The 14203-nt window shown below is 51.2% G+C and overlaps 1 protein-coding gene across 1 annotated transcript in view; it reads right to left on the bottom strand.

Annotated features, from left to right (window-relative positions):
• Window positions 1-14203, bottom strand: part of TBC1D8 (TBC1 domain family member 8) — a 96809-nt gene that overhangs the window by 17269 nt on the left and 65337 nt on the right. The window contains 7 exon segments of the mRNA XM_032469696.1: window positions 328-613; window positions 3051-3168; window positions 4064-4278; window positions 5918-6068; window positions 7455-7631; window positions 8519-8713; window positions 10037-10244. Coding sequence (XP_032325587.1) covers window positions 328-613; window positions 3051-3168; window positions 4064-4278; window positions 5918-6068; window positions 7455-7631; window positions 8519-8713; window positions 10037-10244 — 1350 coding nt within the window.

Raw genomic sequence — 14203 nt, 5'->3', positions numbered from 1 at the left:
CACAGAACATCTGAAACTTCCAGCTGGCTGCCTGAGGCCACCACTGCCTGGCACCCACCTGCCCGTCCCCATTCAAGGCCATGATGAGTCCATAGTGATTCAAAACACTTGAAACTGCTCAGAGGGAGGCACTGATGCCCATGCCTTCCTGTCCCCCTCTCCCCTGGCCGAGAAGAGCCAGGGAAGACAGCACCCCTCACCACACACGAGCAACAGGGGGACCAAGGGGTGACAGTAGCAGAGCAGAATGAAACTCCCACCAGGACAGCCCTGCTGCCTCGTCCTGCCATCTGTCTGCCCGAGCCTGGCTGCGGCCCCTTCACCCACCTGCTGAGGACCATCAAGGCCTGGCCGTCGTCCCTGCTGCCGCACAGGCCCTGGGCGTTGGCCTCCAGCACGGCCAGCCCCAGCTGGAAGATGGCCTTAATGCCGTCGTAGAAGAAGCAGTCGACCACGTTCACCGCACTCTCCAGGGGCATGATGCTGAGGAACAGGGTCAGGAACCAGGACAGGGAGATGGACGCCAGGGCCGAGAGGTCCTTCATGTGCTCCGCCAGCTCGGGGAGCTGCTCCCTGATCAGCTCCTCGAAGACAGACTGGTCCACCTGGGCCCCTGGGGAAGGGAGGCCACGGAGACGTGCTGGGGGGGCGGCTCACGCTCTCTCAAGTCTGAGATAAGTGGGACACCGCAACAGAATTTGACTCACACTCAGTTCATTGATATCTGAGGTTCTGACCAAGGTACTTTGGTGGGGAAAGAATAACATTTGCAAAAAATGGTGCTGAATCGAGTGGATATCTATGTGGCGGAAAGAAAAAGAACCTTGACTCCTACCTCACACTGTACAGAAAAATACATTTGCATGTGCCATGGACTTAACTACAAAAGCTAACACGGAGGGAGGGTATAGCTCAGTGGCAGAACACGTGTTTAGCATGCAGGACATCCTGGGTTCAATCCCCAGTACCTCCACTGAAATAAAAAATAAATAAAAGCTAATGCTATAAAACATCTAAAAGACAATATAGGAAAAAAAGCAAAATTTCTTAGGACACAAAAAGCACTAGCCATTGAAAAGACTAATTGGACTAAACCGAAGTTAAAGACGTGTCATTCAAAAGACCCCATTAACAAAATGAAAACACAAACTCAAGAGAAAATATTTGCCGTACGTTCACCTGACAAAGGTTTTGTAATCAAAACAAAGAACTGATGCAAATTAGTAATAAGAGGTCAATAACCAAATTTTTTTAAAAAATAGGCAGAAGATCTGAATAGACACTTCACAAGTAATGATAAACAAGTGGCCAGTAAACATGGAAAAATACATTCAACATCCTTAACAACCATCAGAGAAATACAAATTAAAACCATCATGACATACCATCTCTTCCCCACTAGAATGGCTAAAATTAAACAGACAGACAATTCCAAGTGTGTCCAGGGATGTGGAGCAACTGGAACTCCCGTTCACTGCTGGTGTGAGATTTCGTGATTACATTCCCGTCCACTTTGGAAAACTGACCGTTTCTTATAAAGTTAAACACACATCTAACTTTGATGCAGCAATTCTACTCCTGGGTAAATACTACAAAAACTGACAACGTATATTCCAAGAAGACTTACACATGAATGTTCACTGCAACTTCACTTAGAAGAATAAGAAACTGGAAACAACTCAAATGTCTATCAACAGGGGACTAGATGAATGAATCACAGTATGAACAGTGAAATACTACTCAGCCATTAAAAAGGGACAAATGAGTGATGCACCAACAACATGGTGTGGAGCTAAGGAAGCCAGGCCAAATTCATCTGTGGTGACAGAAGTCAGTACTAAGTGTTGTGTGTGGCAGGGAAGAGGCAGAAGGGAACTTTGTCATTTATGGATATGGTCCAAATGTTCACCCTGTATGGGGGTGGTGGTCACATTATCATGGAGGGTCTGCTGGTCACTGCTGAGTACCAGCTGTCCCACAGTGACACTCATCACCCAACGATGGCCTGGACAGCATACCTCCCGGTGGCCACGAGGTTCTGGTTCTTCCGTGCTGCTCTGTACAACGTTAAATGCCTCCCACAGTATGAAGTGAAAAAGGAAGCAAACCAAGTAAGCCCCTAGGCACATGAAAGGGGCCAGGGAAGATACAGGCCACCAAAAGGCCACCTCCTTCCCAGCCAGTGCCCTCCCCACCCCCTCACTCCCAGTGGGCATCACAGCCCCTCGCTTCTTACATCTCAGCCCTCAAGCAGCTCCTCCCGCCTTGCCCCTACATCCAGTCCTCTGCCAAATTCGGTCTCAAATTGGCTCTTTTGTTTCTGTTCCCACTACTTCCAGCCTAATTTTCAGCCGCCTCCATCTGTCATTCTGGATTGCTAAACAGTGTCCCTAAGAGTATCACCAGGTCAAAGCAATTTTTGTGTCATTTTCTCCACGAGGAGGTTGCTGGACCACAGAGATGGTGCAAATTCAAATCTCAACCCCACGAAGGACAGCGGCCCTGAGCGCTGGAGCACTGAGGGTCACACACAGGTCTGCCCAGAGCCCGGGCCGCCCCCACCAACCCGAGTGAGTGAGCGGTTTTCCACGCCTGCCCCTTACGTGGGGCCTCGGGAGCCTCCAGCACGGCTCTCGCGCAGCCTCTCCTGTCTGCCCGAATCCCTGGGTGCCACAAGCAAGAGCCCCTCCCTTTCCAGGCCTCAGCATCAGTGAGAAACCTGTTTGGTTTTCACTTTTCGACTTGCTTTGTGAGCCTAGGAATTTTCCTTCCCTCCTTTAAGTTCAGTTCTCCACGTAAAATCATTTGTTCTTTAGCCAAAATCTCTAAGTGTTTGCGGCAAGAGAGCAGTCAGGTTACCACACTCCACCTCCTGCCAAAACTGCGCAAAGAATCACACCAGCTAGTTTTTCAAATTCAAAGCCAGAGGTGTTCATGCAGAGACTAGCTGAGAGGGCACAGGGGACTTCACAACCAGGACTGGAGATAAATGTCTTTGCCTCGGCCCGTCACCACCCCCGGGGCCCGAGCGGGCGGAAGGAGGCAGTTACCGATGACCCGGTGGTTGAAGTAGTCGGGCAGCATCCGCTCACACACGGCAACCAGCAACCAGAAGGCCTCCTCCTCCTTGGCGTACAGCAGCAGCACGGAGGTCAGGATGTTCATGGACTGCGAGGGGTCACAGGGCGGGGATGGCCACTGACCAGACCGCGTGTGCAGTGCCACAGAGACACTAAAGAACACGCAAGCTCGAGTGATCCCCAGAAGTCCCAACTGTGCAGAGGAGCGATCTGACCACACCCACCCTTAGCTGCAGTGACCACGGTACCCACATGGTCCTCGCCAGACACCCCTGGCTGAGCCATCTGCCACCAATCTGTCCCTGTCCCCATGGAGCAACGCTGGGCTGAGCTGCAGGGCAAACGCAGGCTCGGATCCGACCCAGTGATCTCTGTTTCCATGTTCAGACAGACACACACACAGCTTCATGCACCCATTGACTTTGCTCATTCACAGGAAACAAAGCTTAATATCTTACGGCTTTAAATGTCAGGAGCTTCTCTGGCCCAGTTTCGTGTTGAGGACTGATTCTGTGCCTGGTCCCTGAGCAGCCCGAGCAGCCCTCCTCAGTGACTCAGGGACCCTGGGGGGAGGCCTTTCCTCCACTCGTGTTTCCTGAAGGGCAGTGATCTGCCCCGGGCATCCTTCTCCTCCCCCAACAGCACTGCCATTTTTAAAATGACCCCTATGACTTGGGTGCAGTCTGGAGGGAGAAAGCGCCATGGCAGCTTTATCTAAAGATGCACTGCAGTGGAGGCCAGAGGCTGTGAAGGCTGAACGGCCTCCTGCGGACAGAGGCCCGACCTGGGCTCCGGGTGCCGGCACCGCGGCTCCTCCCACCCCATCAGCCTGTCTGACTACGCGAGGCTCATGAGGCTCATCTCCCTCACCGACCGTCCCTGGTACCGACAGCCGGGAACTCAGCCCCCAAAGTCGGCGTGGTCAGCCTGGGACAGCGGCCGGGACAGGGGCCGTGGCCTCCACCCTGCAGTGCCCAGCTCACCTGGCAGTACCCGATCTTGGGGTTCCGGTGGGCGTAGGCCGTCAGGACTCTCCTCAAAGCAGCGATTCCTGTCTCGTTCTGGAAGGCGGGGTGCTCCGGCAAGGAGCGGTGCAGGTCCCGCTCGATCTCCTCTGTCACCAGGCAGCACCTTCCCATGGACTCCTCCACCAGGTTACCATAGTAACCGGGATGCGCAGCCAGGTCGGTGACGGCATCTGATGATTAAAAGTAACGCTTCAAGGGGGACTGATCACCCGGAGATGTGACGACAGTGGGGCGGGGCCTGTCCTGTCACAGGACCCCAGTGAGGTCTTGTTACTTGAGGGACATAAAATACTGAGACCACACACAGCCAAAAGGAACTTCATTTCTGCTAAAAACAAACCAAAAAGCTATAGAACATGGCTTTTCTAAGACTAACCTTCTACAGGGAGGGGAAAGGGTTTCATACTGGAAATAGCTTTATTAATATGCTGTTAATAAGTCGTATTCCCTAGTGACAGAAGTACCCGCGTGTGTGTACATATACACACACGTACACACGTTTCCGTCTGTATACTGACATGCATACTTACACACACAATTTTCATGCATTTCTTAAACAAGAAACTGGAGCACTATGTGTGGAGCGCAAGAGAAGGCACAGTCATGATTAAGTGATGCTGGCAGTTACCAAGGAGCCAACAAGCTGCCAACAGGAAACCCTGAAGGCTGGGTTCCTCATGTGCGGGAAGCCGAGCTCAGCCCACCCACCGCCAAGCCACTGCCCCGGCCTCTGCCGGGTGAGGGATGAGTGAGTCCACGTGGCAGTCTATTCACCCGCCGGCCAGCCATGGGGCACCTGTGGTCCAGCCACTGTCCCCTCCTGGGGCTGGGCAGGTGGGGCTCCAGATCGATGCGGGCCCCACGCAGGGAGATCCCAGGAGAGCAGAGGGGAGAGGGAGAGGCCCAGCTGCGTCTCTGCCCACTAGTCCGGGTGTTTCAATCTGATCGGGTTCCGTGTAACACCCACCCCCACTCTCCTGTGACTGTGATTCCCATCGTCCCCAATACGCATCACGGTGGCATCCATGTGTCATAGGCAGCACCCACACCGACGGCTGTCACTCACGCAGCAGCACCTTAAACACCACAGCAATCTTCCAGTCAGCAAAGGAAACGTTCTGCCACTTGAGTGAAACCATGGCCCTATGTGAACTGACTCAGCAGGTTTTTTTTTTAATAGAAAGTGTGTGAGTGTGTGTGTGTACGTGTATACATGTTCATTAAAGAGACCTGGAGGACCACACACCAGTGGCGCTAACAGGTGTCACCGTCAGGTGGTGGGATTATGAGTCGTGTCACCTTCTCTGCTTCCTCCTCCATATGACTTCGGACTGTTTTTATTAAATACAAAAACACCGAGGGCAACTTTGACAAAGGAAGTGTTTCGATGGTGTGCTCTGGTGGGACTTAATTTCAACAAACTGCAAGGAAACAACTTTTTAAAACATTTTTTGTTTGGTCTTTTTCAGAATTCATGTCCTAGAAAGACCCTTCATGTCCAGGGCATCCCGAACAGCATTCTGAGAACCACGTAGAGATGCCTCGAGTCACTACTCAAGGAGAGGCGATCGCTTCAGCCAGACCTGACACCAACCAAGGACACTGCAGCCCAGAGGCCTCAGGCAACCTGCCCAGGGCCCCAAAGCGAACACATGAAGGGCCTGAAGGTCCTCAGCTGGGTAGTCACAGGCAGAGATGACTTGTCTGCGTGCACACACACACACACACACCCCTGCCTGGACAGGGGCCCCTGTCCTGTGTCTGCTCCAGAAGTAAGAGTTGGCCTGAAGACACTGGAATAACACTCACCTGAGAAAAGGAGCCAGAGTTTGCCCCGTAGAGATTCGGGGATCCCCATGGCCACCAACTTCCGGATCTTCTCCGTGCGAAACATGCAGACGGTCCTGCCGTATTCCACAAAGTGATCGTTCCACAGGCTGATTTTGATCTGTTCCCTGGACTGGAAATAGAAACACGTTTATGTACAAAGAAGCTTGTCCGCACCTTCCACCAACACCCACCCATAGCCCATAATGGGGAGATGTCCCCTCCGCAGACAGAGGAGCCTGCTGTGATGGGCAATTCACTCACAAGTCTTTCTGAATATCTGCCAGGCACAGAGGATGTAAAGAGTGCCAGCCCTTCAGGAGTTCAGAGACCAGTGGGAGCGTTTACACAAATAAAATGCTATTTCCTTGGCAAAGATGACAGTGAGGATAAGTTCGTCCAAACACTAACGTAGCCCAAAGCAGGTGGGCAGGCGGGGTGGGAGTGGGAACACTGGGGGAAGCGTCTCAGGATGCTGACACCGAGTTAACTGCTGAAACACAGGTCAGCTCAGAGGGCAGAGGGGAGCAGGGGCTCTCATGACTTCCCTTGAACTTCCTAACAGCCAGGGAAAAACTGAAACCCGAAAATATTACATTGTCCTCATCTGCAGAGTTGAAAAAGATACAACTTCTCTAGGCAACTGAAAATCCTTGAAAATTATGGATTTTTAAAATTCTTAAGATGGCAGGAATTTTTTCGTGCCTTTTAAATCATGTTTATATATGCTTTTAAAAAGTATTTTGGTTCTATTTTCTTTTATTACTTTTTAATGGAGGTACTAGGAATATATGCTTTTAATTATCTGTACCTCCAGGAATGGGAGACATTTACACATAAGTTCAGTATTCTTACGTGCTCAGTCAACAAGCGTTAATTGGGCATCTCTGTAAAGCATGTGAGAAGGCTCGGTTCTGAATGAATAAAGCTAACGATCCGTGATACATAAGCCATTAAGCAGCCAAGGGGCAGTAATACCATTCACGGCCACCCTGGTACTCGTGGTCGCCACACAGCTTCTCCTGCGAGGGCACCGTTTCAAAGCACAATTTCCAGTCTATTTACGTGCATGCATTGCCCTCAGACTCTCGCTACCAAGGGGAAAACTATCAGTAGATGCAACAGAAGTATCTTGAGTTTGGTCAGACTAGACGGCAGCCAGGGGCCAAAAGAGAAATTCTGTACCAGGAAGCCACACAGACACCACTGGATAAAAGGAGGAAGACTTGTTCTACACCCCGAAACCCCACAAGGGACAGCACTGACGGCTGCCACTCAGTGGCAGGTGGGGAGAGCCATCGCCCTGAGACGTTCCACCCACCCCGATGCGCTCAGCAAACTGGCCCCGCCAACCTCTTCCGCTTTTTGCCAATGAGAAAAAGAGGGAGGAAAAGAGGGCGCATCACTCCCGCCCAGGGTTGCCTGGTAACCTGCGCCCCGCCCGCCCGCCCGCCCACCCCCTCCCCCAGGACTGCGGGAAGCCACGCCCACGCCCCCAGGGCAGAGCCCAGCCACCCACCATTCTGGAGTCCGGGCTCTGGCTGCCCGACTGCCGCGGGGCAGTGACCAGGGCTTCGGGGTGCAGCCGCGGGCTCGTCTCTTTCTCCCTTTCCTCGCTATTCTGAGAAGACACCATTTCAAGGCCCCCAAACCTGTGGTCGCTGCACATGCTTGTTGAATGAAACACAGGCGAAGTCTGCATGGGGAGGAAAAAAAAACCCAGAAAGTGAGCGAGAGAGAGAGATCACTTCTGTCGTTACAGGACAGTCTTGGCTTTGCCTCTGGATGCATGAGTGTAACTTAAAGATGCCTGTTTGTGACTCATGGAAAAATCAGACTAACGTCAGACCCAACAGATTTGATCCTCAGGAAGGAAGATGGTCCACCCCCCGCCCCCCCATCCCAGGCTGCTCACAGGGCAGAGCAGGGCCCTAAGTGGAGGCGGGGATGGGCCTATCACCCCCTCAGCTTCCAGAACTGAGGACTGACCATCACAAGACAATAGGTCTCCAGTACTGAGAGACCATCTCCTTTCGTCCCCATCACTACTTCAGTGGAAACAGGTCTAGAAGGAGGGGATAGAAGGAGGGGACTGGTGTGAAATAACAGGGACTAGCCCAGCAGATGCAGGTCTAATTTCACAGCTGTCCAACCTTAAAGACAGTGAAAACTCTTTCTGCAATATGCATCTGCCCCAAATGACATCATCCACTCCACCCCTGGGGAGGGGCGTGGGGCGGGGGGTCTGACCTCTCTAACTAGTAAAGAGCACGTCTGTCTGCTCACCTGTGGGTTGATTCCCCATCAAACCCTCCAACCTATCGGGGGTGGCCGGTCAGTCCCTCTGACACAGGGGTGTGCTCAATTCACCCCTCCAGCCCTGCTACATGCACTCAGGACACCCAGTGTATCAGAGATGATACCAGACTGTCTGCCACACAGGTCCAATCATTGCTGACATATTTTTCTCATAGCCAAGTGGCTCATTGTTAAGTGCACTCCCCTTTGGAGACCCCTGCCCTAGAGGTGCTAAATAAAAGGGATTTTCAGGGGACATACTCCCACTGTTCCCAAGGACCATACCATGTCTTCATCCCGCGAGGTGTCATAGCGCACGGGGTGGTCGGCGTGCACCTGCTTCAGCCTCGTGAGCAGGTTCTCCACCAGGCTGTCTCGGTCCCTGAGCTCGATGAACTGGAAGGCCATCTTGCTCCGGATGCTGACGATGATGGGGTTGGGCAGCAGACTCGTGTCCTCCATCTTCTCGATGCTCACTACCTGTTGCAAAAAAAAAAAAATCACACATGCAGAGGTACAGTGAGAGAGCAGAGAGGCAGGCATTTAACTGCACATTCAGGAAATATCCCGAGAGAGGGCAAAACCAAAGAACTGCATAAGGAGCTGGTGCAAAGTTAAAAAGTATGTAATGCAGCATACTCACAACAGCCCGAAGTGGGAGTAACTCAAGTGCTTTATCTATTCATCCTTGATGGATGACGGGATAAACAAAACCTGGTCTACGCGTACAATGGAATATGATTCAGCCTTAAGAGGGATGGATATTTGGACAGATGCTACAGTATGGATTCACCTTGGGGATGTTATGCTCAGTGAAATAAGCCAGTCACAAAAGCGCAAATACTGTAAGATTTCACATACACGAGAGACATAGAGGAGTCAGATTCAAAGAGACGGAAAGTACATGATGGTTGTCGGGCTGGGGGGATGGGAAGCTGCTGTTTAACAGGGACAGTTTCAGTTTGGGATGATGAAAAATTCTGGTGATGGCTGCACAAGAATATGAATGTACTTCATGCCACTGGAACTATACACTTAAAAATGGTTAAAACGGTAAATGTTCTATTATGTATATGTTACCACAACTTTAAATAATAATAATTATATAAGACAACTACAGGCTTTCTTGCTCCATTCATAAGAAGGATACTTGTAAAATGAAGACACCTACTGCAGGAAGACAGAGGTAAGGAGATCACATAAATGCAACAACTCTGAGTTTCTCTGAATCGTGCTTAGCAAGAAGCTGGAAGTCCTGATGTGTAACAGAGCTGGGGTCCTGTCACAGCGGGCATGCCCAAAACCACAGGATGACCTTGGCAGGTCTGGAAGCAGACTCCATTTCCAAGAAGAACATTATGAAATTTTATAGTTGGAAGGGACCTGATCCATACAATAAAGAGTATTTTTTAAATTTTTACCTCAAGTTCCAGGGGGTATAAAAACCAAGCAAGTTGACACTTCTTTCCAAAAAATGATGCTTTTTGTAGGGGGCCCTTTTCCTTTTCCCTTTTTGTGGGTGAAAGAGGAAGATTCCTTCCCGAGAGCTGCTGGCAAAGCTTTCACCACTAGGCATGTTGCTTCTTAATAACAGCTTTATCAATAATGCGGAGGCCAGAGTGCACTGCTCTCACCATTCACTTCTATGCAAATCCCTGGTTGCCATAGCAACAGGAGAAAAAGCCGTGGCCCAATGGGCCGATTCAGGCCGTGCCTCCCTCTGGACGCCCGCCCATCCTCAGCCAGACGCTGTGTGAGCAGCCCCTCCAGCGTCCCGTCGCTTAGCAACCTCAGCTCAAATACCTCTCTGAGCGGGAGGATGACTTTGCAGCAGCCATCCTCCTTGCTGGCAAAGCAGATGTAACTGTCAGAGGTGAACATCCGCCCGGCGGTGTGACAGCGACTGAAGGGCGTCCAGAGGGAGCAGTCCAGGACGGCATGCAGCTTCTCCCGCCTCGGCAGCCTGAAGAAGGCCCGGAAGAACTCGTTCTGTGCCCTGGCTTCCAGGTCCCTGGTGCAGAGCGGAGACAGAGAGATGCAGGTACGTGACTGAGCACGCTAGATCACAGAGGAAGACGCTTTCAGCGCCCTGGTACAACCTGATATTGAAGGGGACACGGGAAAGTGCTGACCCCCACTTCCCATGCCTGCACCCCTGCGGCTCCCTCCCCACTCCATGGCCAACTTTGGGGCGAGAACTCAGAGCGGCATGGGCTGCCTCTGCACAGAGGTGATGCAGCGGCCTCACGGACCAGTGTTAGCCCTCCTTCCTGGTTTAACACTGCGAATTACCACAAAACAACTGCAGAAGAATCTAGTATCCAAAAGTCAGCTAATAGCAAGTGGTGGTGAGGATGCGGAAGAACTGGAACCTTCACACAGCCGGTGGTGATACAGAATGTGTGGGGCCACTTAAGAAGCCAGGCTGGAGGGTCCTCAAAAGGTGAACCACGAAGCTACACAGGACCCAGCGAGTCCACCCCCAGGTATTTACCCACGAGAACAGAAAACATACGTCCACTCAAAAACCTGCATGTGCGTGTTCATGGCAGTGTTACTCGTAATGGTCAAAAATCAGAGACAACTCAGACGTCCATCACCTGATAAATGGATAAACAAAATGTGATGTGCCCATCCAGTGGGACATCATTCAGCCAGAAAAAGGAATGAAGTCCTAATTCACATTACAATGTGGATGAACCTTGAAACGTTACACTAAATCAAAGAACCCAGATACAGAAGACTACCTATTGCCTAATTCCATTTATATGCACTTCCCAGAACAGGCAAATCTGTGAAGACAGAAAACAGATTAGTGACGGCTTAGTGCCGGGGGAAGGGGGGAAATGGGGAGTGACCGCTCACGAGAACCACGTTTCTTCTCAGGGTGATGAAAATGTTCTAAAAGAGATTGCATGGTGACTGCACAACTCTGTCAGCATAAAACCACTGACTGGTATTCTCAGGATGAGCTGTATGGTATGTGAATTATATCTCAAAAAAGCGGTTAAGAAATTTATGAGTGCTCAGTGAACACCAGTTGTGTTATCTTAAAAAAGAATCCGAGTAAAGAATTCCTGGAGAGAAGCCCCATTGGTCACATCAGCACTGACAATTGAGCACGGTGGTGAGCAGGGGGAGACCATCCCCAGGGGACCCCCCCTCCGTACCCTGATTCTTGGCTCTAAAACCCACTACAGCAACAAGGCAGCCAAATCACATTAAAAAATACTGATGGATTTATGTCACACCCCACAATTCTGGCAGAGGGAAAACTCCAATGAACAAAAGTAAACACTTGTCTGTCATACTAAATAAGAATTCTAGGTTTATCCGATAGAATTAGACTTTGCTCAAAGTCAGAAAAAATACGAACTCATGGCTTCCAGGGTCACTTCCTGTGACCCTGGACCAGACTTGGCGTCTCATGCTGACCTCTGTAAAATGGAAACAAGAACTCAGCTTTCTGCTTCAGGGAATCCTGGTGAATGTAAGATGATGTCCACAAGATTGTAAAAGAGAAAATGCAGGTTAGAAATAGTATCTATGGTATGATCCCATTTATATAAATTCTATAAAACTTGCAGAAAGCTGATACAGAGCAAGACTTTCCCTGAATGTTCACGGCAGTTATTTCTGCACAGTGGGGTTTCTGCTCTGCACTTGTATTCTGCTTAAATTTTCTGCCTGACCATATATTAGATTTAAGAAAACATTAAGCTATTTTCTTTGAGGTAAAGGACAACTTTTCAAATGTTGTTTCATGCAAGATATTAAACTCTGCACTCAGGTCTCTGCCCCGCAGCCCAACTGACCCTTCAGATGTGATCTGGCCGTGGAGCCCCTGTGATGGGAGCCTGGCACCAGGTCCAAGCGTCCTTTCCACCCCGAGGCCCGTTCGCCCTGGTTCACACGTTCTGCCATCACACAAACGACATCATTCAGCGACACGGTAGTCCCTGGAATTTACTATCAAACCCTCACGAAGAGAAGGCACATACCTGTCCAGAAAGCTCTCTGGGCACAGAAATTAGACAACTACTATAGGTCGAGGTGTGGCCAGTGACTGTGGCCAAAAGCTGCAGGTCCTCAAATACCTGATACAAAACATAGACGGCTGTTTCCAAAGGGGCCTGAGCTGCTTCCAGAGAGGAGCAGGGAGGACACGGGGAAGGGCCGTTGAATACCCTAGAAGTTTGTGCACCACGAGAACGGAGGGCAAGGTCCCTCAAGGTCACCCCAGTCCCAAGGACTGACCTACATCCATTTACACTGCAAAACCGGACCCCTTGTCCCCAAGAATGCAGTCACTCTGCCTTTGGTGGAAGTAAGGCGGCCAGTTTCCTCGCCGTATGCATCTAACAGACGTGGTTCCAGCTGTCACTGAATTCAACCGGTGTCTTTTCCCTCTGGGAAGCCCAGCCCTGCATCCTGGGGAGACGGCTGCAGCCATTCCAGGGGGGGCACGGGGCACGTCACACGAACGGCAACAGCTTGTGTAGGGCTGCAGGGAGGGTGGGAGGATTTACATTTCTATTTACACCGCCTGACCCTGCAAACTAAGGATAAGGTGTCTGGTTGTCTGAGGCAGGTGTTTCTCCATTGAGTGCACAGGCTGCCTTGGCCATCAGCCCAGTTCAACCCCCTTCTCCATGACTTCGGCACAGCCAGGGTGAGCCCCGCACAAAGTGTCCATTCTCCTTTCTGGGCTGCTGTCCCTTCCTTGAGAGTCTGTCTACATTCAGTAGCCAGAGACCAGTGACCTCTAGTTACCAAAAGGCAAGCTGCGGGCGGGACTTTCCCAAATTATCTTCCTTCCTCCCTACTAGAAAGCCCTCTTCCAGCTCCACCTTTAAATGTGAGTCGAAGACGATGTTTAACTTTCTCATGTAAAAGAGATGAATATAGGACTTGAGAAATGGGGCGCATAACCCCCCGCCCCCAGCCTTGAGGTCTGTTTCCCAGCAGGTGGTGGCTTTGATGGTGAATATACCAACTCCTTTTTCTAAACTGCATCAGAAACAAAGCCCGCAGATCACCACTGGCCTTTCAGACCTTCCAACACTCAGTAAATACCTCCGCTTTTCCTCCATCCCAATAACGCCAGACGCAGGTCATAACCCGACATCCAGAAAGCGGCAGCTAATCCCAGGCCTGAGGCCACAGCGGAAGAAGCCCACGAGGATGGAGACGAATCCGGGAGCCCCATCAACACTTCCCACCCGCAGCGCACACACTGCCGGGGTGCACGGGCCGGAGCCCGGGCCCCAGGGGCAGTGATGTCTCAGAGCAGCGGGGGAGGGGCCACCAAGCATCGTACTGGGACACGTGCCGTTTTAGGAACCTGGAACCATGCGGGCTGACCAGCCTGCGGAGCAGCAGACATCAAGGTTGTTACTGAAGCTGAAATTAACATGTGCAAACACACATGACAACCACGCAGGAAATTCGAGGCCATCTGCACACCTTTTAAAAATTCAGATTTAGGTCCTAAGACCTCAGACCCAAGAAATTAAGCGGTAGGTTGTTCTTTTGTTTCTCGGCAAACCTAGAATGAGATTTCTCTCTCCTGGATTAGGTAAAGACGGATCCAAAACAGGGGTCGTGCTTTCTCTTCCCCCCCATAGACCTTCTGGGGAAGAACCATGTCAGGCCTCACACGCCAACTCTCCCTCCCTGTGTCATTCGTCCCACAAAGACAAACCTACTGTGAGTCAGGAGACTTAAAGTGATCTGAGGCCACGTGCTTCCCCAGATTCAGGCTGAGTGATGGCTGGGGCGGCCTGCGCAGACTTCCCATCCTGGAGCCCCCTCTCCTGCCCTACTAGAAGACCTCGGGTCTCCACAGCCAGGCTGCCTCGTGAAGAAATTCACAGGGATTCCAGAGGCTCTCAGTCCTGTGCCCACCCACACGTTCCCAACCCAGGGGACTTCCAGGAGCCAGCGCTCTAGAAACAGGACAGACACATG

Source organism: Camelus ferus, chromosome 28 (genome assembly GCF_009834535.1).
Source record: "Camelus ferus isolate YT-003-E chromosome 28, BCGSAC_Cfer_1.0, whole genome shotgun sequence".
Taxonomy (NCBI): Eukaryota; Metazoa; Chordata; class Mammalia; order Artiodactyla; family Camelidae; genus Camelus; species Camelus ferus.
This window is presented reverse-complemented; position numbering and strand designations above follow the sequence as displayed.